Source organism: Delphinapterus leucas, chromosome 2 (genome assembly GCF_059928025.1).
Source record: "Delphinapterus leucas isolate spDelLeu-1000000601 "Yukka" chromosome 2, BTC_Dleu_Yukka2, whole genome shotgun sequence".
Classification (NCBI taxonomy): domain Eukaryota; kingdom Metazoa; phylum Chordata; class Mammalia; order Artiodactyla; family Monodontidae; genus Delphinapterus; species Delphinapterus leucas.
Window position 1 is genome coordinate 79300509 of NC_143130.1, and position 25904 is coordinate 79326412.

The 25904-nt window shown below is 42.6% G+C and overlaps 1 protein-coding gene across 1 annotated transcript in view; it reads right to left on the bottom strand.

Moving 5' to 3' along the window:
• Positions 1–561: 561 nt before the first annotated feature.
• AQP9 (aquaporin 9) overlaps positions 562–25904 on the bottom strand; it is a 36611-nt gene continuing 11268 nt past the window's right edge. The window contains exons 2-6 of the mRNA XM_022579609.3: positions 16873–16999; positions 11573–11710; positions 10059–10177; positions 7843–8060; positions 562–2860 (exon numbers count right to left, since the gene is read on the bottom strand). Coding sequence (XP_022435317.2) covers positions 2686–2860; positions 7843–8060; positions 10059–10177; positions 11573–11710; positions 16873–16999 — 777 coding nt within the window. The 3' untranslated portion in view covers positions 562–2685. The remainder of the gene's footprint in view (positions 2861–7842; positions 8061–10058; positions 10178–11572; positions 11711–16872; positions 17000–25904) is intronic.

The following is a 25904-nucleotide window of genomic DNA, read 5'->3' on the forward strand; positions in this document are numbered from 1 at the left end:
ACTTAGAGAGTCAGTAAACCTGACCAGGTCTACCACTGTTTCTCTCCATATACTGTGATAAGTAAACATGTTGTCTCAGAGAACTTAAATTCTCAGTTTGAGAATTGATAAACAACTTGATATAAAAAATTTCTTTGTGGGTGGTATTTGGTAGGTTGAGTAATTCTGTTTAACTTATCTAAATACACTTACCAAGAAGTCTTTGACAAATTACCTGAGATTGAACTAACATCGCTTTTTGTAGGTTCTACACTTGAAACTTTTATAAAAATTTTTAGCAACAACTTGTCCCAAATTCTTTATCAATGGTTTTCAATTGGTGTCCCCCACCACACACACAGAGCGTCTCTTCAGATACCCTTCAGTGGCTGCATTGGGGGTGGTGTGTGAGATGATATCACAGGCAGGATGAAACTCACATCCTCTTCCCTGCCCTCTTTCTATTTATAGCAGCTCTGGTTTACTTGTGGATACCATATAAAATTTTATTTGAACAATAGGTTCTGTGGCTAAACAAAACTTGTAAACCATTCTCTGTAAGTGGAAGTTGTAATTCTTTTTCCATGATGACATTTTTGAACACTGACATACCTTTAAATAAGGCAAGTGTGTGTGTGTGTGTGTGTGTGTAAGCAATTTAAAGGAAATAATAATTTATATCTTAAAGATTGGATTTTTAAGTGCAACATTTTTACCCCACATATTCTGTTCAACAGCTGAGTGTTAACTTTGGCTTTTAAAGGTTAGAAAAGTCCTACAACCTTTGGCATGCTCTGAGATCTCAACTGGTTGGGGAATCATAGAGAAATTCCGTGTTTGACATTAAAATAAATGCTTCTTTTACGTTTTGTGATTGACAAGGAAGAGAGGAGGGAAGATGTTGCAATTCTACCTCCTAAAGAATCTATTTTTTAAAGGTATGTATTTGGCTCTAACTGACTTCTGACACATATCATTCAACCCTATAGAAATTCTCTTGGATAAGAACCTGACCCAGGCAAACCCACTTGTAAACTGGGGAAGGGGGAGGATTTGAGTGTAAGCACCTTGAACCAGAGGACTTTTTTTTTCCATTTAGAAAAACCTTCCTGGGGTTGATTTCCATAAGTGTACATTTCCTCTTCATAATTCTAGTCATTAATCACCAGGTAGTGTTTAAGAGCACCTGCGTGGATCACAGATTCCACAATCCAACCTGAAAACTCGAATTTGGGATTACTTCTTTCTCTAAGAAGTATAATCCATCCCCCGGGTCTGCCCCCGGCTCATCTGGCATCTCTGCTTTTGAAAGAACTTGGATCAGGGCACAGGATTTCAGTGTCTTCACTTACTCCTCTCTTCTTGAATCCAGGGTCTCTTAACCTCTGCACTATAGACATTTGGGGATGGATACTTCTTTACTGCAGGGGAGGGCTGTCCTGTGCATGGTAGGATGGTTAGCAGCACCTCTGACTTCTACCCACTAGGTGCTAGAAATGCTCCTACCCCAGTTGTGACAACCAAAAATGTCCCCAGACATAGCCAAACGTCCCCTTGCAGAGGTAGTAGGTAGGACTGTGAAGGAGCAAACTGTCTCCTACTGAGAACCACTGCTCTCTAATCCCTGAGGATCCCCAAACTGAGAATCCTACCAGGAATTACCCGGTCACCACCAGACATGGTTCTCAAGGATACCCACGTACTTTAACCAAGCCAGTGTTCTCAACACTGGCTGCACGTTAGAATCACCTGAGATGTTTACCAATGACCAACTGAGCATTAGCATTTTTTAAAAAGCTCCCCAGAGATCTCAGTTTGTAGACAGGACAGACAACCTCTGAACTAAGTGTACTTAGCAATCTTAATACTTATTAAAACTCCAAAATAAAACCTCACCCCAAATTTATTTCAAATAGGAAATGACAAGTAGTTTCAGAGAAACAAAAAAATCCATATATCAATCTATTACAGTCTATTATAGGCCCCTGGAGACATTCACATGTGCTTTTTGTTTTGTTATCATCACAAAGCAGTTGAGAAACTGGATAACTCTGGGAATTCTGAGCTTTATAACAGTTTGACTGAAGGTGCATCACTTGATGTAGAGCAGTTTCTCTGGTGCTTGTAACTCACAGACTTCTTTGACCAAAGTGACAGGGAGGAGCCTGACCAAGAGGAAATTCCTGGAATGTACAGTGTTAGAATTGGCAGGGAAGGAAGATCAAGACTTAGCAAGACTAAGCGTGGCCTAGGAAGGGAGGCCTCTGATAATGTTCTTCAGCAGATGAAAAGTATGATCTAATGGCTACCTCTTTCCTTTGTTAGTGCTTCAGTAACAGTGGGAATAAAACCAGACAGTGGCGGTCTTCGTAACTTAGGATCCAAAAGAATGATGCCCAGAAGGTGTACATGTTCTGGCAGCTGCCAGTCCCACTTCTGGCCGGCCAGGAGGGGCTGGCCAAGGTTTTCATCCAGTTACTAATCTTCTGAAAGGTATAGGATGCATTCAGTGATGTTCAACTTTCCATGTGACCTTAGGCAGCTCAACTTCCCTGAGATTTTGTTTTCTTATCTGAAAGATGAGCAGCATGATATTTACCCCAGACAGTGACTATAAGGATTAAATTAGATAATATGTGTGAAAGTGCTTTGTGAAGTGTAAAGCCCAGTAGGTAGCCAATTGTAAACCCGGAGCTGAGCATGCTATTACATTAGCACATTAAGTTCATGTTTCTCTGGTTTGTCCTCTGGCTGTTCTTCCTCGCAGTCTGGGTTAGGATCCGGGTGGTGGATTTCAATGACAAGAACGTAGATGAGGCCTCCAGCCATAGCACCAACAAAAGGGCCCACTACAGGAATCCACCAGAAGTTATTTCCAGCTCTGAAATCAAACAAAGAAATTAGTGATACACCACTTGGCCTTCTTCCTGGTATTACTGCTAGTTATTCACTAACCAGGTAGTCATTTCTCATGCTCATGACTCCCTTTTAAATCAGCAAGAGCTAAGTATAAGGGCACTCACTGTAGCTTGGCAACCATCATCCTAGATTTTGCAGTATACCTGATTTCAGATGATCTATTCCATTGTCCTATTAGTACTTGTGAGAGAAATGTCCCATTTATTTTCCTTTCAGAAAACATAGTCCCCGAACCCATGGCTACAATTGAGGGCATTTAGGGAAAGTTCAGGTTGATTATTCAGGAGTTGCCTTCCCCTCATCCTGAAATAATGAGTCCTGGGGATTGCGAATGGTTGGGAGATGTGGAGACATTCCTGGACATGATTGGTATATGAGGGCACTTACAAAATAAACAATCAGGAAACATTTGTCAATAAGTGAATTAAAAAAAATCAAAGGTAGAGATATGAATTACCTACTAAATATAATTGAATTCAGTACTTATATTTTGAGGTCACAGCTTACTTAAACTTACTCTCTGATAAGGACTTTCTGCCATGTTTCCCTCTCCCCTCCAGAAATCCTCAATGTCAGCACATTGTTTTGGAGGTATAGTTCTGAGAGAAAGCAGGTGTCTTTGGGAGGTATAGTTCTGAGAGAAAGCAGGTGTCTTTGCGAATTGTCACCATCTCTTTTGGAGATAGAAAATCCACTTAAATAATTCCGTAGAAAGGACCATGAGTGGTCAGAAGCAAGTAAAACTATACAATATGTTGTTTAAGGATATGTACGTTTGAGATAAAACTTTTTAAAAGCAGGATAATTATGAACAAAAAATTCAGAGTAATGCAGAGGAGGCAGAGGAAACAAGAGGAACACAACTACGCATGGGAATTTCACAGTGTTCTATTTGGGGGAAGGATTCATGGCTGCTATTTTTAGTTTTATTCCTAACAACTATACATATTTCCATGGGACCTTTTGTTTGTATCAGTTTTTTATTAGAAAGGGTAATAAAGGAAATAAGCACAAAACAGGGGGCCTGTCCTAGAATTCATGAGATTTAGTTCTAATCTCAGGAGGGTCCAGATGGTCTTTGGGCAAAGTCTCCTCATCCCTGAGCTTCATTCTTCCATCTGAACAGTGGTCGCTTCCACCTGCATCATCCAAGCACTCTCTTAGATCCTGAATCTTAGATCATCAGTGCAGGCTCACAATAAGATAATAAGTCTCAGAGCATAAACGCAGGTTCCCGGGAAGAGCACCATCATTAAGCACAGTGGCCAGCAGATGTCACTCTTACCGCACTGGAACGAGGTCACTGCATTCAGCTGTTCTCACAGTGCCCTTTCCCATGCCTCCAAATCCAGGTGGAATTTTCTATGAGAGGCACCTGAGCTTTAAAGAACTAGGAGCCTTCTCTTCAGGTAAGCACATGAAGCAAGTTTAAGCCACCTTATTTGGTCCATCACTTCCTTTCTTCCATCACTGGTTTGTGGCACATCTCTTACTGTCATTTAACAGATTAGGGTCCAAGATATCTGCCAGCACACATGTCCTCCTTTCACAGGCTGGACCCTCTTGAGCTGGATGTGTTGCACCAGGGTCACAAGGCTTAAATGGAGGAGCTCTGATACGGTTCCCTGCCTGGCCTCACAGGTAAACAAGGTTTTTGCACACTATGATTTGGGGGATGCCAGAAATATGTCTGTGTTAATTGCTTACGGTACCATCATGAGGGATTCATTCCTTTGGTTAAACTATTTTAAAAATTAACAATACCCCTGAGATCTTTCATCCACTAAGTTATCAACACTTTAAAGTGAATTAGTGAAGACCACTTGCTTACATCCTAATACTTAAGGGAAAAGTGAGAGTCAGCCAGGGTCTGTCTTGCCCTTGTCAGACCTGCTGGAGCCCCACTCCCGCTGTCATCCTCACTCCGTGCCACACAGGGGCAAGTGAGGATCCAAGGCAGCCTCGGTTTTATCTGAGACCTTGGGTGTGGATACAAACTAGAAAGTCCCCTGAGATGCTTAGCTTGGATGTAGAACCCTGAAAGGATGGGACACTTTAAGGACACTTTGGAGTCCTGTTATACCTCAACGGTTTCCTTGGGAACTTTTTGGTTGAGGATTATCAGTCAGTCTAGCTATTTCCTAACTGGTTTCTGCCCCCTCTACTCATTTTTAATCTGTTCTATATAATAATGTCGGATCAGTTTTGCCAAATTGAAGTTCTAAACATGTCAAACTTCTGCCCTAAATCTTTTGTTGCTTCCTATAACCTACAGAAGAGGGAGCAGCAAAAACCCCAAAGTCTCATTCTGGGAATCTAGGTACTCTAATGGTCTGAAACAATTGCCCTTCCAAGCTTCTTCATGCACCCTTCCAACTAAACTAGATCATGTGTTATTTTAACATTCTGTCTTGGGATACAGAATCCTCTCTGCCTGAAATATCCTCTCTGTCCGCTGTTTAAGCATGTCCAAATACTACAAAATGCCCCTACTTCCACCCCCATAATTCTCAAATTTGGAGCTAGAAACCTTCTCTCAACTCTTGGAGTTAATTAGTCAAATCTCTTTAATGGCACTTGACAGCTCCAACCTGTGTAAGAGCCTATGTTCACTACTCTGAAATAGAATGTAAATAAAGCAGTGAAGGGCAACAATGGTGAGGGGCATCTTTAGCACAGGGCCTTGAGTAAGAAATCAGGTAGCTGCATGGATGAATGAATGCATGAATGAGGGGAAAAGACCCTGATGCTAACAAGGGACATGGTGCTCAGAGTTTGGCATTAGGTGATTTCAGCATTCTCCCACAGACATGGTCTCCTGCCATATACTCAACAAAGCAAAGAAAAGAGGCAAGATCTCTACCTCTTTAGAACCACCATCAGTCTTAGAACTTTGGGTGAATCACCAAGCAGGGCTCAAATAGAGGTCACATCACTGTGGGGCACCTTTGTTCTCGGGGTCTGTGTGAAGCTCACAGAGGTGTCTTGATGGTAGGGGCAGTGGTCTCCTGGAGTGAACCTCAGGAAATTGGGATTAAAGGAAACTCATGGGCCAATTCTGGGCTTTGGAAATAAGGAGATCTTTAACGTATGCTTTTGACAGTACATTGGAAGAATACAAATGATCTTCCTAGTTGGCATTTTGTTCAACCTTTTCACGTTCTAGTATGATCATTCTGGAAGAGAGCTCCTCAACTGTGGCACTCTTAACGTATTTGGCTGAATAATTCTTAGTTGTGGCGATCTGTCCTGGATACTGTAAGATGCTTAGCAGTATCCCTCTACTGGCCTCTACCCACTAGATGCTGGTGACAACATCTGCCCCCACCCTCCCCAGTTGTGACAACCCAAAGTGTCTCCAGGCATTGCCAAATGTCCCTGAGGGCAATATCACCTCTGGCTGAGAACCACTGCTCTATAAATTCACTGCATTGTTCGTTTCTTAAAGATAGGGAATGTTTCTTGATTCTTTTTTATCCCTCATCTCCTAGGACATGTGTGTCACATAGCATTTATCCATACTTTTATTCAATAGCTTTTATTGAGGCTTTCTATGTGCCAGACCACATCCTAGTCACAGCGGACACAGCAGTGAAAACATGGTCAAGGTCTCTGTCCTCATGATGCTTACGCTATAGCAGCTCTCATGCTGTCTGTGGTGCTTATCAGAATGGTGTCAGTGATTTCAGTAGCTTGTGTTTCATGATGGTGAAGGCAACCCAAACTCTTAAATGAATTCATCACTTGTGTACAGCTATATATAGGTCAGCATTAGGGACACTCAAGTGTTTTGTTCCCACAGCAGACATTAAACTAAAATTTGCTCACACATGTTTTCCCTGCTTCTCTTTCTCCATGTTAGAGCCCTGTTTCCTGGGGAACAAAGGTGGGTGCCTTTCCCAGAGAGAGATGTGATGAGTGGCTGGGGACTGGCCACCATGACTTTAGCGGGGGACGGTGGGAAGGAATTAACGGGCAAAGTTTGTCCTGGGAGCGTGGTACCAGCAGTTGGCATGTTTCATCAGCACGGTCTGAGGTGTAAGGCACGGGGTCTTGCCACTTCCTGTGCGCAGGCTCTCTTTGATGCCTGTTCCGCTAGGAATTTCTTATGCTTCAAGAATTCAAGGACCAGTGATTAGGATTCCGCACTTTCACTGCCGAGGGCAAGGGTTCGATCTCTGATTGGGGGACTAAGACCCCGCAAGCCACACGGCATGGCCAAAGAAAAAAGAAAAAAAGAATAAGCTCAGCACTCACTTCTTCTGTGGTGCATCCCCCAGCTTCCCCGGGTAGAGGTAGTCACTCCCTCGTCTGTGTTCCCTTAGCACTTTGTTTCAGGGGTTACCAGAGCACTTGTTACATTGCTCAAGGCCAGTGTCTTATCTGATGTTGAAATTTCCTTGCCTAGCACAGTGACCACAGCATAGGTAGTGATTAAGGTAGATCTGTTGAATGAATGAATGAAGCGAAGCTAGCATGGTCTCCTAGAAAGAGCCCTATAGTAGTATCAGAAGATAGAAATTCTACCCCTTTGTCACAAAGTGAATACGTAGACAAGTTCTACATCCAAAATAATCACATAAAGCCATATACCAGTTGAGAAATTATTATTATTATTATACAGGACAAACCTATCTCTTTGAATCTATCTAGAGCCTCTCTATCTTTCTCTGTCTCTTTGTCCCTCTCTGTCTCTTATTATGTCTCTGTGTCTATCTCTCCCTCCCCCTTCTCTCTCTCTCTCTCTCCTACACACACACACACACACACACACACACACCCCGTATCATAAATCACCAGTGATACGTTCCACACTTATGATGAGGATGCACTTAACCTCACCCTCCCATCTGCACTCTCTTGGATCTCCAGGTCAAAGCACAGCCCTCCGCATTGAGGCACAGTGTGAATCTTCCTCCCTCCTCCCTGACCGTTGTTACTTACGTGAAGACCTCAAACCCCCAACCTGCCAAGGCAGTGAAAAGTCTGGGACTCAGGTCTCGAGCTGGGTTCATGGCACAGCCACTGTTCATTCCCAGAGAGGAAGAAATGACAACAATCAGGAGGCCAATGACAATGGGCTGTAGGCCTTTGGGGACTCCCAAGTTTCTTGAGTCAAAAATGGCAAAGATGACAATGAGGAGAAACATGGTGGCCACTACCTGGGGAGGGAGAAAATATACAAGGGATTTAGCTTATATTCTTCCCCCTTGCCCACCTCAAAATTCACCCACTCTCATTAAAAACAAACCTAGTAATAAGTAACATATGCTGGGTGAGCACTCTGTGCCAGACCCTTATCGCAGCAATCCTAGACGTGGGTGCTGATATCATTCTCCTTTACAGATTAGTTACCTGCCCAAGGCAACACAGTCAGTGACAGGCAGGTGTGGATCCAGAGAGTTCAGCTCTAGAGACTGTTATCTTTACTACACTATCCTGCTGAGCTACTACTAGCTAAATGGAGAGCAAGCTACAGGCTGGAAAAATGAACAAAGGGGCTCATTCAAATTGGTGAGAAAAACAATGTGAGACATCAATAGATGAATGGGCAAAGGAAATGAAAAGAAAATTCATAAAAGAAAAATAGATTTAAGAAACAAATAAGAGGGAAAAACTGATTCACAATGAAAAAAAAGTGCAAACAATACCAAGTGTTAGGGAACGGATACCACTTCTCTCAGGCTTTCCTAATTAAACTAAGCACATACTACACTTTTGAAAGGCAATTTATCAGTAATTTAGCAACATGCATTAAAAATAATCCGTAAGATTATGTACTGAATTTGACCCAGTTGGATATTTTGAGAACCACATCATGGAAATAATCTAAAATATGGAAACATCATAAAGCAAATAAATAGTTAAACATCATTTATAGTATGGAAAAAGTGGAGTCCACATCAATAGGGAAAGGGCTAACTATATTATGAAGTGCCCATTCTATAGTCTATTATACAGCCATCAAAAACAAATAGAAGGGCTTCCCTGGTGGTGCAGTGGTTGAGAGTCCGCCTGCCGATGCAGGGGACATGGGTTCATGCCCCGGTCTGGGAAGATTCCGCATGCTGCAGAGCGGCTGGGCCCGTGAGCCATGGCCGCTGAGCCTGCGCGTCCGGAGCCTGTGCTCCGCAGCGGGAGAGGCCACAACAGTGAGACGCCCGCGTACCGCAAAAAAAAACAAAACAAAAAAACAAATATAAGAGCTATCTGGTAACATTTTTAAATGCTTATGATATTAAGAAAAATATGTGCATTATATTTTATACTTGAAAACAACATAAAAACAAGTTGTAAGAGATTATACAAACAATGAGAGCAGGTATTCTGAAGTGGTGTGGTACAGTGCGTGTTTTCCCCACTCTCTAGTTTCTAAAATTTCCAAACTATTATTTTACTTTAACAGCTAAATCATAGCTTCTATTTACCAGACACTTATTATGTGCCACGTACTTCATATGCTTTTTCTCATTAGAACTTCACACCAATCGGTGAGATAAATCCTATTTATTCACAGTTTACAGATGAGGAAATGTATATAGAAGGAGGTTAAGAAACTTGCCCAAGGGCACACAGCTCATAAGCAGAAGAATCAGGATGAGAACCAGACAAGTGATTTTAGACCAGAATAGTTGTGCTATTGGCTACACGACAGATGCTTGGATGCAGCTTGTTTAAATGTCATTAAGGCAGAGACACTTCTAGCTGCCTAGAGAGTCTGGATAAACCTATGCACGTGGGGAGACACAGAAGACCTGGGATACTTTAAGCTCAACTACTACACTTCACAGTCCTTGAACTGAGATCACAGTGTCTTTTCTTGAGGCCTCTACGTTTAGATCATGTGCACAAAAGAGACAGTTAGGTGGAACAAACCCCATTTGCCCCTACAGGGGTTGAAATGTCCAGTCGTGCACTTTTCTCTGAAACTTGACTGATGTGGAAGAAGTGTATGTATTAAAGAGGAGGCAGAAAACCCGTAGTGGTATCAACTTTGGCAAGGGCAGAAATTTGTCAACAAAGCTTGGGTTATGCGTAGGGACCTCTGGCTTTGGAAACATAGCCTTTCTTTTCTCATAGGCCTGTAATGTTCCTATGCATCCCCCTTATTAGATTATGTCTTTTCACAAAAGTTAGGTCTTTGTTGAATGTACACTTACTTGGTCTGCAAATGCATTCACCAGAGACAGATACGGAGCTGGGTATGTTGCGAAAATGTGTGCTGTTGCGTTTTCTCCCACGACGAGCAGTTTTCCACCAGCAAAAGACAGAAATGCATCTATGGAAGACAGAGCTCTGGCATGTTAGTTTCCTCTGGGCAGGGGGGGACGTAGGCCTATGCCAGGTCTTGTGCTGAACAAGTACAGGCGAACCCTCAGGTTCAGCTAGGAAGATCCATATCATTTGCCTCTTTTCACTTCACAGTATGGTAGCTTTAGAGATACCCAGAGAACTCCCAGGATAGCGGGTCAGAGAGAGAAAGCCCCGGCTGCCCTTGATGGTTCACTCCACGTTTGAGCCAAATCCTTATCCAGTGGGTCTTGGGAACCATTTTTCTTTGAGGGGAATTCTTGGAATTTTCAAGATTGACTAAAAGTGAAAGTGAAGCTTGGACTTGCTCTATGCAGAGCTCATGATTCCCAGAGGGTTCTCAGTAACCCCTAATAGCAGTCCAGAATTTGAGGGCATCAAGGTACAGTGAAGATGCCCTTAGAACAAGGAACACAGCAGTCCCCGACATAGCCAGCACCACCCCCAGGCCTCTCTGGACACAGCAGCTGGTGCTCTAGGTTTCTGGTCTGGTCTTGAGTAATTCTTTAGTCTTCTTACACTCTAATTCTTAGGATACTCTGTGGGAAGAGGTCCCTTTCCACAATGTACCTCTCAGGCTTGGCTCATAAATTCTAGTTCCTAAGGGCTTCAGTCTGAGAGTCATAAAGTATTAAGACTTACCTTGGGTTAGAGAGAAGGAACTACTTTAACACTTGATTTTATGGAACCCCAAGATTTTTTAGTTTGAAGGGCCTAAGAAGTCACCTACTAGTTCAATTCCTTTATTTTCCAGAGGAGGAAACTGAGACCAATAAGGTCAGATGACTTACTGAAGTCACAGAGCTACGTACATAGTTCACATGGAACTACAGTCTGGGTCTTTGATCGTCAGTACTGTGGTTCCCCCAGGACTGTTGCAGAATGGAAGCCCTGGCTACTGGATGGAAGGGAGAAGAGGTTCCCCACCCAGCCCATTTCTCTGCTGTGCTTCTTCCTTCAAAGACTTTGTTCCAGATTCCTTCTTTAAGTACTTACTCATCATTCTCCTTGCCACAAGTCAACGGCTCCCTTCCCAGCCAAATCAGAGAAAGCCATGGAGAAGCCAGTGGCCTATTGCTTACTTTGGCATTGTTCACAGTGTAGTGCAGGTTGGGTCTAAAAATATACTTCCTTTAAGTTCTGTCCTCCATTTAAGTTGTGACCATTTTCATTAAGAGACTTCCTGAACGTGCCCTGATGATAATGTTGGCCCCATTATTTCGAACTTAGGACTCTTAGAACTGCGTGTCAAGTGGAGAACGTTTCCTGTTCTTACCTCATCTCACCTCTTCCTACCAAGTTATTCTGACTTTCAACTTATAGCCAGTTCTCCCTAATCTCTGGACTCAGGGGTCCTACTCACCATAATAAATGCCAAAGAGGGTTGCAGCCCCTAAAAAGGCTCCCAAGAGCTGGGCCCCCACATAAAATGGGAATTGGAACCACTTCGTCCGTCCAAAAAGACACATTGCAAAAGTCACAGCTGGGTTGATGTGGCCACCTGCAAGGAAGATAAGGTGATTAGGAAAGTCAGAGGGCAGGCCAGGGAGAATTATTGTGAAGGAAACCTTATCTAGGGACTGCAGGCAGAATTCAGTCTTCTAGGTGAGGAACTGTATGTGAGGAGACAGAGGTGTGTGTGTGTGTGTGTGTGTGTGTGTGTGTGTGTGTTTGAGTGGAGAGGAAGAGAGGACTAATAATCCTCATGGCATCATTAGACACTGTTTAGGAAGTTTAGCTTTCTCAAAAGAAAGTCAAATATATAAAGAAACTTGTACTCAAGTGGCTCATTTTCTCTCTCTCTCTCTCTCATCTCTCTATCTATCTATCTATATCATCTATCTACTGGGTTTTGCCTAACTATAAAGCAATAACCCCAAAGAGATTGATATAAACAGTTAACTTCAGTATATTTGTAAGTCAATATACTTATACTTGTAAGATCTAAATCTATATCTAGTCATTTCTAAGTCCATGTCCAGAGGATATAGAAACAATCTTAGGACTGAAAAGAGATATCTCTTTAAGGGGAAATGGCCCTTCCTTTGTGGGCTGTGCCTCTCACTGAGGTAAGGGGCTCAGTTTATTTTGAGGTAGTCACAGTATCTGAGTGGATTTTCTGTAGTTTCTCTGCATAAACGATGTATATCTCACACACACAAATGGAGCAACACTTCCTCCTCCACTCCAGCCTAAAGTCTGACTAGAGAAATCAGCCTCTTTGATTCTAACCCAGTTGCAAGGTCAGGTAGAGGGCTTGCTCTGGGGTAGGTTACTGATATCCCCAGCTGGCTTTGCTAGTAACAACAGTAACAACAATGCATATTGAACACTTGCCAGATGCTGTCATAGGCGTATTACATGCACTTGATCCTCCTAAGAACCCGGTGAGGTGGGTACTAGTCCAGTTAACTGCTGAGAAAACTGAGGCACAGAAGTAAAGTAACATTTTAAGGTCACATGGCTAATAAGTGGTAGGTCTAGGATTCAAATTCAGGTTTATTTGAACTCTTGGGCCTATGTTCTTTTCTAGACCTTCTTCACCAAGTTTATAAAGGTTTCTCCGCCTTAGAAAGCAGGGAAAAAATTTTCAAAGATCATCTTTGAGCATATGGGCTTGATTCCTAGGGATGAAGGACACTCATATGAAGAGTGCCAATGACATTTAGTGTGGAGGGGGGAATTAGAGTAACTGTCAATGTGACCACACTGAAATGTGGACCTCTGGGTTGTGGAAATAGTTGTAAACAAAGGAGTGATGATGATGATGATGGTGATGACACTTTGACCCCCCACAGAACCTATTGGTGAGCTTGTTTTGGGAAGCCTTCCCTCCTCTCCCCAGTGCGTGAAGAAAGCTATCCTTTTCCTGAGTCTCTAAGCCAAAGTGGGCTTGCAGTGGGGAGGGGTTCTGACTGCTGACTACACCGTGAGGGTCCTTTCTTCACCTGCCTCTGCCACTCTGGGGCTAATATGAACAAGAAAATGCCAATATATCAAAGCACAGGTGACTTCCTGAAGGCTTACACACATATCACCTGTTTTGTTTTACTTTTAAATCTAAGAGAGTCATAATTCTGGAGACTGGCAGGAGTACAGCTTCCTAGGGCTTAGAAGAGGGGAGCACCCAGGGCAGTGGAAAGTTCCTGGAGCCAGCCCTGTTCCTCTTCTCCCAGAGCTGGTTGGAGGGTAGCCGCCACCCAGCCAGCCTGGAGGAACCCATTGTGAAAGGACAAGGGGATGTAAGAAATCACCTCCAATCAAAAATGTCTCCCCTCAGATGAGTCCACCAATGGGACAAGCTCCTCTTCCAAAATAAGACTTGCTGTAGGTAGGTTTATGCTTTTAGCCCCTCAAAAGCACCCTGAGGCAGGAACTATTGTTCACCTTGACCTTGACATGCAGCAAGGCACTTAGTAGGTTTTCAAGATATGAAAGTTGATGTATGTGGAATCTAAAATATGGCACAAATGAACCTATCTATAAAGCAGAAACAGACTCATAGACATAGAGAACAGACTGGTGGTTGCCAAGGGGGAAGTGGGGAGGGAGAGGGATGGACTGGGAGTTTGGGGCTGGTAGATGCCAACTATTACATTCAGAATGGATGAACAGCAAGTCCTAATGTATAGCATGGGGAACTATATCCAATCTCCTGAGATAAACCATAATGAAAAAGAATATAAAAAGAATGTCTCTATGTGTATAACTGAGTCACTTTGCTGCGCAGCAGAGACCGGCACAACATTGTAAATCAACTCTACTTCAGTTTAAAAAATTGAAGAAAAAAAAGATATGAAAGTTGAAGAAATAGTCAGAGGTCTTTATTCAGATAGCTCAGACTACAAAGATCTACAGAGGGAAAGTTGTTTGGGAGTCAGAGAGGGTGTGCCCAGGAGGGTGCTTTGCAAAGCAACGAGGAGAGTTTCTCCTTGCAGAGATGTGTGATCACTTGGCTTACCCGAAGGACAAAGCAGAGCAGTGTAGTGGAAAGAACATGAGTGCTCGAGTCAGAGAAGGCCACACTCACATCTTGGCCCTGCCAAGGTGGTTGTGATGATCAGATTATTCACATAAAGAGCCCAGGGGGATAGCTGGATTCCCCGAGGCCTGAGATGAAAGTCTTACGTGAGCAAGGTGAGCTCTTTCAAGGTTCTGTCCTAGACGAGTCTCCTGCCCCCCACCCACAGACAACTCTGTGATAGAGATCATCTTAACATTTTATTTGTCATTAAGCAAAGCTATTTTGATTTTTCAGTGAATTTTTATTGCTTATAAAAAAAACTACATCAAAAACAACCGCCATAGTCTAGGTACAAGCTGGCAGTGTAAACGCTTTGTGGGGGATGGTGCATAATTAGGGCATTATGAGTTCTGATTGGCCAGATTGGATTGCCAGACTACTGGCAAGTTCACAAGGGAGCAGGGTGTGGTAACTGCCGTGCAGTAAAGTAATGCTTTATGTTCCACAACCAGATGTCAGCTGACCTCACCAGTCTGGACCACAAAGTGGGATCCCATTTATGTTTATGCGTAATATACATTGGTTATTTTTGGAATTCCCAAAGAGGGCCTCACATATGCCCACAAACCAGCATGTTAGCTGCAGCCACTGTGAGAAAGTCACCTCCCCTATGTAGTCTTCCTCTCCTGCTCCTGGGCTGCTGAAGCCAATACTGAGTCTGCACTGATGTCATCAGTGGGCCAGTGTGTTGTCTGTGCATGTTCCCCCAGTTCTCAGGGAGCTTGAATATCATTTCCAAACAGAGATGGGGAGATAAGCTCCTTTTCCAACTCAGTGCTACCTTATATCAGCCAGGCTCAGAAACTGCTCTCCTTGCATTTTTTTTTTTTTAATTTTTATTTATTTATTTTTGCGGTATGCGAGCCTCTCACTGCTGTGGCCTCTCCCGTTGCGGAGCACAGGCTCCGGACACGCAGGCTCAGAGGCCATGGCTCACGGGCCCAGCCGCTCCGCGGCATGTGGGATCTTCCCGGATCGGGGCACGAACCCGTGTCCCCTGCATCGGCGGGCGGACTCTCAACCACTGCGCCACCAGGGAAGCCCTCTCCTTGCATTTTGAGATCTCACAGCCTCTCATAAACAATGTGGACAGCTCCCAAGCCTCACCCAGAAGCAGCCTCTAGTGAAAACAGTCCCATCAGTTCTGGCCCTTACTCTGAGCGCAGGGGCTTAATCCCAGTGTAAAGGCCGGATGGGAAGACTCCACACCATCCTTTACTCCCTCTTCCCCTTCCTGCTGGTCCCTGTCCCTTCTCCTCCTATTGTGACTCCAAATATATCAGTGGATGCAAACAGACATTGACAGTGCTGGTGGTAAAGGGTGTTAGCTACATTGGTAGGGTCTGGGACCAATTTATCCTAAGTAAATATTTGATGAAGTTTAATTCAGGGTGTTATGCAGGTGAAATACTGCAAAACCACATCTCCACTTTAAAAAAATCGCTGAAAACATGCCTACATTTATATTGCATGGTTTGTGGAAACAACACCTGTGTGAATGTAGATGGGAGCGTGAGGGGAGGCAGTGGAGCATCCTGCATGCTTATTTGAAGCCAGGAGTGTGTTGTGTGTCTGGTGTCAAGGCCTGCAACTGTAATTAAGCCTTGGCACATTCAGGGTGTTCCCCTGGTTATTCTTGTGTCTTAGGTAGGTAGTACAGTGCTGGGATCCAGCTGGACCGTACTGCCCATAGGCGCTGCCTGTACTGTCCTTCCTATAGTAGACAGCTGGAAATGTTGTATAATAATGGGGACCTGTGCTTTGCTGTCGTATAGACCTGGGTCAAATCTTTGATCTGTCTCTTTGCCAGCTGTGGGGCTTCTGGCAATTTACTCAATCCCTTGGAGCTCCAGTTTTCTCTGTAGAATGGACAATAATACCGGCCTCAGAGTGCTGCTATAGAAGTGAGAGGAGATAAAGTATGTACAGCACCCAGTACAGTGCCCAGCATGCAGGGGTTCCCTTCTTCCGTTGTCACCAACAGTCTTGCCTTAGTTCTCTGAGCCCCCAGACAAGGCTGCTGAGGATTCTGCAAGCCTTTGGGAAGTGGATCATTTCCACAGTTCCTTCCTAAGGTCCCAGGCTGTATTAAATATCATTTCATTTTGCTCCTCAGAACCTTGAGAATGGCTTCTAATTAACCTACCACTCAGAACAGAATTGGACCAAGACCATCTGACTAGCCCTGCAGCTCCATGAACACACTAGCTATTTTGCAAATGACCTAGGCTCTCCCTGATTGCTGTGGATAAAGGTCCAGGGAATTGCCTCTGTTGGAGTGATATTCACTGGGCTATTCACAGCATATCTGGGAAGTGGTTTCCAAGCGTGGGGAAGAGCTAGTAAAAGACTCTATTGATAGATGAAGAATACTATTCCATAGCCAGATTTAGGAATCAGTCAGTTCTGAGTTCCAACCCTCATCTCTGTCTTTTGCTAAATGTTGCCTTTGTGCCAGTCACTTAGCATTTGCTGGCCATTTAAATTTTGTCATCTATAAAAATAGAATCAAATACATATTCTTGCAGGACTGTTGAGATCTAAAAAAATTAAGGTCTGTAGAGTACCCAGAACTGTGCTAGTACATTGGAATGGTTGAGTTAATAGTAGCTGTTATTATTATTATTTCTATTACTTACCAGAGACACCTCCAGCAACATAAATGGCCATTACTATTGCCAGTGAAAGTCCAGTATTGATAGTGATGATTCCTCCATGACGTCCTCGACTGAGGACAGCTTGGGCAACACAGCCACATCCAAGGACCTGGAATGAAAGGGAACTCAACAAGTAAGTGAAGACAATGGAAAGTCAGAGTAACAAGAAGCATTTTTCAAGCACACTCATGGCTTGGACTGCCATAGGCCTTGTGCAAATCAAATTATAATCTTCCAGCTGTGCACAGGTAGCAAAATGATGGTCCCAAGGCTGCATCTGGCTTATGGATGAGTTTTGTTAAGACTGCACAGTGTTAAAATGTTGTATGAATTTATAAACCAAGTAATTTGGTAATCATTTCATAATATATACAAATATCAAATCATTATGTTGTAAAACTGAAACTAATATAATGGTGTATGTCAATTATACCTCAAAAGGAAGGAAGGAAAGAAGGAAGGAAGGAAGGAAGGAAGGAAGGAAGGGCAGAAGAAGTAAGGGGGGAAGAAAGGAACATTTGGTGAGGGAGGGTTATTGGGAAAGATGAAACAGTCACATACAAGTTTGGTAGGAAAACAACAGGACAACGAATCACCATCAGCCTTTGTCACTCTGTGGTTGAAAGAGCCAGTGTGGTCGTGGAGGAATAAGTTCTGGGCTGCAGGATCATTAGATCATTGCTCTTAGATGTCAAGTAGCCACAACTTTTGTAGCATACAGGTTTTGTTTTGGGTTTTATAACTAAAGAAGAGCAACCAACTGGACGGAGGGCTCAGCATCAAGTAATGGATATTATTTAAGGGCATATGAAAAAAGGTTTCAGAAACAAACGTATTTAAGGAACAAGAGATTAAGAATGTGAAGACTTCTTATCAGGAAGATAATAACCAGCTCCTGTGTCCCTTTACAAAAGAATGAGAAAGGAAGTCTGAACCTGAAATATGAGAAGTTGCACATAAGCCATTTCCTGATAGTGATGAATTAATTCTAAATAGCTCCCTTGGGACCCATTTGTGGAGTCCTTCAGAGAAATACAATTTACAAACAATGGATATTTAATACATATAGAATGATTTTGGTTTACTCCTCCCTGAAGGCAGAGAAATTACCTAGATGATCTTTTAACATCCACTCCAGTCCCTGATTCTAAGATATACTGATTTAGCTCTACCTGATAGACAGTAGGGAGAAGTAGGACTTGACATCTCAAGGGGAGCACAGGGGCTGCATATCACACGCACAGGGCTGTCTTTGACGTTAATCACAGACTCCAGACCCTGTACTGAGAGCTAAATAAAGTTGCAGCAGGAACATGTTCCCTTTTCCCTTTCCAAAAGGAAAAAAATCCCTTGGGTTCATTTCACAGCCTACCAGTTTCACCTAGGCTTGACATTATTTTTTTCTAGGATCCCTATCTGTTATAATAACTGTCAGAATACTGTATGCTAACACATATATATGGAATTTAAGGAAAAAAATGTCATGAAGAACCTAGGGGTAAGACAGGAATAAAGACACAGACCTACTAGAGAATGGACTTGAGGATATGGGGAGGGGGAAGGGTAAGCTGTGACAAAGCGAGAGAGAGGCATGGACATATATACACTACTAAACGTAAGGTAGATAGCTGGTGGGAAGCAGCCGCATAGCACAGGGAGATCAGCTCGGTGCTTTGTGACCGCTTGGAGGGGTGGGATAGGGAGGGTGGGAGGGAGGGAGACGCCATCAGGAAGAGATATGGGAACATATGTATAACTGATTCACTTTGTTATAAAGCAGAAACTAACACACCATTGTAAAGCAATTATACTCTAATAAAGATGTAAAAAAAAACAAAAACCACACTGTGTCTTTCTTTTTAATTTATAGCCCATTAAATGCACCTGGCACAACTTCCAAGCTAACTGGCATTTTGGTAGCATCTTCTGAAAAAAGGAAAAAAACATTCCTGACAGCTGAGATGACCTGATTTAGACAACCGGGGGTAAGAAGAGACACATCCAGACACTGGCCAGCCCTGAGCTATTACTACTTTCCACATAAGCTTCTTCCCTCTTTTATGGTCTGATGTTCACGCACTTGTGATAGTCTACAGGGGGCGTAAAAGCTTTAAATGGCCTGAGTAGACCTGGGGAGGCTTCTGTCCTGTCAAACTTCATTGTGATTAATACCCTCCTCTTCTACCCTAGATGTTGAAATTGCTTTTTTGTTCTTTTCTAGAGAGGATAACTGATGCTGTGCACTGCAAGAAAGGAGCAGATGGAGAAATGAACAAGGTAAGTTATCCTAGTCAGAAATTGTTACTCAGAAGATTTCAGCCCAACTTGACATCACTGCTTCTTAATTTTTGAATACATTCATACAGCCCGAAAATCAATGAGGAAGACAGGTAATTGCCTGCTAGTATCTTTCCTTGCCTGCTTCATCCCAGCTGCATTCACAGCACCAGGGAAGCAGATCTGGATAGAATATCTGGGATATTCTAATGTTATCATGGTCTGATTGCTAGGGAATTGGTCACCCACTCTGGTTTCCCACTGTAATTACCCACTGTAATTTTTTTTCCTTAAAAAAAATGAGAGAACTGTTGTTTATGGTATTACTGATAGAATTTCCAGCATGATTCCGTGCTCTAACCTTTAAGAACTGCCATACTTTCCCCCTTCTTAGACACAGAAAGAGCCAACCTGTCTCAATTTTTCAGGTCTCCCTATCTAGAAATCTTTTTTTGGACCCATCTCCCTTTCATATTCTTCTCACTAAACCTAACCTCTTTTCTCTGAAATTCACTTGTACTGTCTGTACTGAACAATTAATACTTAGTTGTTCTCCAGATGCCTGATCTTGATTTCCTTATCTAGAAAACAATCTCTAAGATTCCTTTACATGCCAACAGGCAACAATATGCTAGTCTATCCTGTTTTGTTCTGTTTCCTTGGGTGTTGTGTTTCCCAAGTCCACCATCCATATGCATGCCATCAACAGACCGTCAGGGTCTCTTCCACCTTCTTGTCAGGATCCAGCACCTACCTTCTCCAGGTAGGTAAAAAAAATCACAAAACCATGTAGGGGAGGGAGGGTATTACAAAGCCATGGATCTAGTCTTCACTGTGCCCCCAGAAGTCTTCGTTCATTTCTCATTCATATTCTCCCAATAGTTTCATCAAGCCTTCTCTTCTCTCATTAGCCCAAGACACCTGAGCCCCTTTCTGCAAATAATATCTCCTTCTACTTGACTCAGTACCTGTAGGTGGCCTTGAAGATCAATGGCAATTCAGAAGATCACATAAACATTGTGTTCCGGTTATTCAGTGCTACGAAACTAACTACTCCCAAACTTAGTGGTTTAAAATGGTAACATTTATTTTGCTTGTGAATCTATCATTTGGGCAAGGTTTGGTAGAGCATCTTACGTCTGCTCCATTTGGTGTCAAATGTGGTGGTTCAAAACTTGAAAGACTGGAATTATCTGAAGGCTCACACAGTCACATGTCTAGTGGTTGATGTCAGCTGTCAGCTGATGCCTCAGCTGGTGGGTTGGCCAACACATCTACAAACGGTCTCTGTGTGGCTTGGCTGAGTTCCAAGGGTGAGCACTGTACAGCCTTCAGAGCCTGCGTTCTTAAACCCTGCATCATGCTACCTCTCAGCCATAACACTGCTTTGGTTCTGAACTCAATAGCACACAAATTACAACATCTTTAATAGGCATTAACTTGGCCCATGTTGGTTACCTTTAGGAATAGGGAGCTCATTACTACATCAGGTAGCTTGTTCTAAATATTTTTGGTGTTCCAGTGGTTGGGGAGTCCTTCCTTATATGAAGTTGGAGTCCTTTTTTCCCGTAACTTCTGTTCGTTAGCTCCTGGCTTACTCTTGGGACCTCAGAGAAGAAGCCTGTTTTATACACCAGGCACTCCATTAAGTAGAGGGAGCAAAAGGTCCTCCCTGAGTTCTTTTCTGCTGGATGTTTTTCCCTTCACCTTTGATCCCTAGGGCTCCTCAGATTCCCAGTGAGTGTCACGTGGATAAGCTCTAGGTTGTTAGCACCCCTTTTAAGCACGGAGCCCAGGAATGGACACAATCCTCCCTTATTTTTTTTTAAGCTTTTAGAAATGTTTATTAAGACCAAAAATCCTGTGTAGGCTCCTTATAGAGAATATGAGGAATATATAAAAATATAAAGAAAAAACCCAATCACAATGCCTTTACCTATGAACAGACATTATAAACATTTTGGCTTATTTCTCCCCAGTTACTTTAAAAATATTTATTTATTTATTAAAGTATGATTGACCTAAAACACGATTCACTATTTTCATACATTACAAAATGATCACCACAAGTCTAGTTACCATCTGTCACCATACAAACTTATTACAGTATTACTGTGTTCCCCATGCTGTACTTTTCATCCCTGTGACTCATTTTGTAACTGGAAGTTTGTACCTCTTAATTTCCCTCACCTATTTCACTCATCCCTCCACCACCCTCCCGTTTGGCAACCACCTGTTTGTTCTCTATATCTGTGAGTCTGTTTCTGTTTGTTATATTTGTTTATGTATTTTGATATTAGATTCTCTGACTTATTTTACCTAGCATAATACCCTCGAGGTCCATCCATATTGTCGCAAATGGCAAGATTTCATTCTTTTTATGGTTGAGTAGTATTCCATTGTATATACATACCACATCTTCTTTATCCATTGCTCTATTGATGGACTTTTAGGTTGCTTCCATATCTTGGCTATTGTAAATAATGCTGCAGTGAACATAGGGATACATATAACTTTTCAAATTAGTGTTTTTATTTTCTTCGGATAAATACCCAGGAATGGAATTGCTGGATCATGTGGTAGTTTTATTTTTAATTTGGGGGGAAACCTCCATCCTGTTTTCTATAGTGGCTGCACCAATTTACATTCCCACCAACAGTGCATGAAAGTTCCCTTTTCTCTACATCCCTGCCAAACTTGTTATTTGTTGTCTTTTTGATGATAGCCATTCTAACAGGTGTGTGGTGACACCTCATTGTGGTTTTGATTTGCATTTCTTTGATGATTAGTGTTGTTGAGCATCTTTTCATGTGCCTGCTGACCATCTGTATGTCTTCTTTGGAAAAATGTCTGTTTAGGTCCTATACACATTTGTTTCTTTGATGTTGAGTTATATGAGTTCTTTGCATATTTGGGATATTAACCCCTTATCAGATATATCCTTTGCAAATGTCTTCTGTTTTGTAGGCAGTCCTTCCTTATTTGTGCATCACATTATGACATGGTAGTTAATCATGTACCTTCTGCTCCTTGCTTGTATTGCTATCTAGCGGAGCACTTAACCACAGGATGTAATTCAACTGTTCACATATTAATGCCTGGTTTTCCCAATTTTGTAAGATGCTTACGATTGTGTAATCAACGTATTTGCCTTTCAACAGCATCTAGTATACTGGACGTAATTAAATAACCAGATCCTACATGTTATTTCCAGTTATGACACTTGGTGTCTGTGTAAATGAACATGTTACTTCTCAGCCTAAGCTTGCTCATTTATTAAAAAGTAATACCTGCCAGACTTGTTTCATAGGATTGTTCAGTGAAGGTTCAAATGGGGTAACCTTAATGAAGGCACTATTTAAACAACAAAGGACAATAATAGATGCAGGATATTATTGCCTTTGGTATAAACTCAAAAGGAAAGCCCCAATTCAGGGTGAATAAATTGAAACAAAGGGACTCATGAACTTAACCACTAATGCGCTGCCTGGCAATAAAAATGGGGCGAAAACACATCTATGACAGATATTAGAAATAGCTACTATTTCATTCCAAACATGAGATCAAAATTTTGGGGGGAGAGGGGAAGTGAGAAACTGACGAGAACTTCAAGGTGTTTTGCGTATTTGTGATTACTCTTGAAAGATAGGCCGTTGCATAGATGGCAAGATTTTAGTGCTTTTGGTAGTAAAGCAACACTAGAAAAGAGGAGGGGGTAAATACCGTTGTTATCAGGTTCCTTGCATGGCAGGAGTGGGAGAAAGAATTTCAGTGGAAAAGGAAGAAAGACATTTGAAAGGCAGAACTCCTATAAAAGATTGATTGGTGAGTGAGGTATCCCCAGTCATTCCCAGTCACCCAGGCCATACATTCTGGAATCTTTTGGTATTCCTTCCTCTTCTCTTTCTTGGCTACCCATAGTCAATCATTCCCAAATCTTCGGAGTCTTCTTCTGTGGCCCCTGACCAGGGTCCCCACTTCCAGTGTCTCCCCACTCAGTGACCATGCCAGATGAAGCACAACATACATACTCTCCCACCCCCGTTGCTCAGGAATTGCCAGCATACCGAATTGCCCCTTAACCTGGTACTCAGGGCCTTGCCTCACAATCCCCAGCTACTTTCTGCCCAGGGTTCTTCAGCATAGGTCTCTGCATCAGCCAGTCACTTGGAGTCCTTTGAGCTCATGACACTCATTTCCACCTCTGCACACCTGCTCATGCTATACCTTCCAGCAGAATATCTTTTCTGCATGTTTCCCAATCAAAACCGATCTATTCTTAACCCTGAGCTAAAATGCTACCTTTCCCCTAGGGCTTTCTCTGGCAACTGAAGCCCTCAGAGTTCTCTTCTGCTTATTGTGCCATGTCTTTACAATGTCATTTCATTTCACCTTGCCTCGTGGCACCCCACCAAGGCTGTAATGTTCACCAGGGCACTCATGCTTCTTTGTATTCCGTGCTCAAACAATACTTATGAAAAAAATTAAAATATCTAAACAAGCAGGAAAAAATCCTGCGTAAAATGCCTTTTCAAGAGAAGAAGTTAATTTGAGGGTAAGATGTAAAAAGTGGGAGGTATAATTTCTAAGACACACCACTTGGGACTGCTGGGAAGTTCCCACCTGAGCCATGAACCCTATGACAGGCTGATTAATGGACACAATGAAATGCTGGAGATGAGGAGAGAGGATAATGAGTCCACAGATTTTATTTCATTTGAGCCTTCTCAAATCCCCTTTGCATATACTACCTCCTTTAAAGTGAAAGCCAAGATGTTCTGAGCACAGAACAGAGTGCAAAACAGGCACTCAAAATACTTGTTCAGTGAGTATGTAAAAACTGAGCCCTTTCAGAAAAGCAGTTAGCGAAGGTTAGGGATTACTTAGCAAAATGTTGGCAAATGCATGCACCCTGGAGCCAGGGATCACCTGGGAACCTTCTAATTATCGCAAGAGGTCTGTGATTCCCTGTGCACATCAACGTTATCCAAAGAAGGAAAAAGTTAACATGCCTTGTATCTACCTTTCTGTTTCAGTATTTTCAGAATTAATGGATACTAAAAGAACAGTTTCTATCCTATAAAGCTCCTGAAAAAATTTTAAAGTCGAAAGGAGCTCCTTGGGATACGTTGTCATAGACTTTGGAATAAAGGCTGTATGAAACGTTAACTATCTTTACTCATCTGTTTAGGGTAATGTGAGTAAAGGAATACAAATACCAGCTACCATCTATTTGGTGTATGCTTTGTGCCAACTTCCATGCTAAGTGCTTTACCTGTATTACTTCATCATTATCCCATTAACTTATGATCACCCTGAAGGGGAAGTATTATTATCTCCATTTTATGGATGAGGAAATTGAGGCTGGGAAAGGCCAAGCAATTTTCCCAATGTTACATAGTAAAAATAAAGGAGACAGAACCAGGATTTGATCCCAGGTCTTAGTCAGAGGACTGTGCTCCTAACCATGATGTATTGGGCAGAGCAAAAGGTCATCAGAACCAACCAATGCCCCCAAGAATTCATGGAAGTTTTCAGGGAGGACACTGGGTTTTCCACAGGAAGTGAGATGGGGCACCATTTTTCCTATCTGCGTACTAAGAGTAAAGGCTGTCTGGGAATGTTGAAGGACTTGGAGAGCCCAGGCAGCAACCATCTGTTACCATCCACCCAGTACAAAAGGCCTCCCTGCAGACCAGATACAGTCTGAGGAAAAAAGACTGAGGTTGAAGCTCAGTTGGAAGCCTCCTTGTAGAACCTGCTCTTTGTGCCAGGACAAGTGGCTTTTCTGCTGACAACACATGTGATCACTCTAGTTCAGAAAAGTACCCAACACTTGTACTTTTTCTCTAAAGCTTCCCATGACCTAGAGAAAAATTCTTTTCAGCCCCATTTCCCTTCCTTTATCAGAGATCAAAGAGACATGTTGGTGATTAAGTGCAACTTTTTAGTTTATGCAAAACTTTTTTTATGGATTTCTGTTTGCTTGATTTCTAGCTCCCTTTGCAGAGACAACTTCCACTAGATGACCAAGTGCTCACCGGGGAAAACTAGACCTGAAGGCAGAGTTAAACCTTTTCCTCTCTTGTTCTCTTTTGCTCATTTTCTTTCCTCATAGTGTCTCCCAATCTTGTAGTCATCAGCAGAAATCACACACCTCCCCCTAATGCTGACAAAACCTGCTACTCCGGGGAGTCAGTGGGCTGAGAGAAGGTGGGGTGGGCCTTTTCTACACTTACAAACCACACCCATGAGCCATGTGGATTTCTTGTGGAGCTGGCCAAAATTTAGGGCACTTATTTAGCATTCAACCTATTCACAACACCAAGACTCAAGAAGTCAACCAATTCCACCTCTTCCTCTCCACCCCAAGTGCCCCGTTAGTACATTTTACTGAAAAAGAGCCAAAGAACTAACCCAGGTGGCCATTCTAAACTGCTCCAGTATCTCCAAAGCACACCTGGCTAGTGTTTATTTACTCTTGTTCTTTTAAAAATGTATCTAGGAAGCCAATATCCTCCTTTAATCCAGTAATGTCAGTTTGGGTCATGTTTGCTGTGTGCCATGTGGGCAGCAACAACGTGACCCAAGACATGAACCATGTATGACTATTTACCTTATGTTGCTGCAGGTCTTCTTGGAAATAGGTAAGGAATATATTTTGAATGAAAAGTATTCTTCAGTAGATAATTTGTCATTAAATGATGTAAGTATTCATAAAACAGAAGTCAGCATTA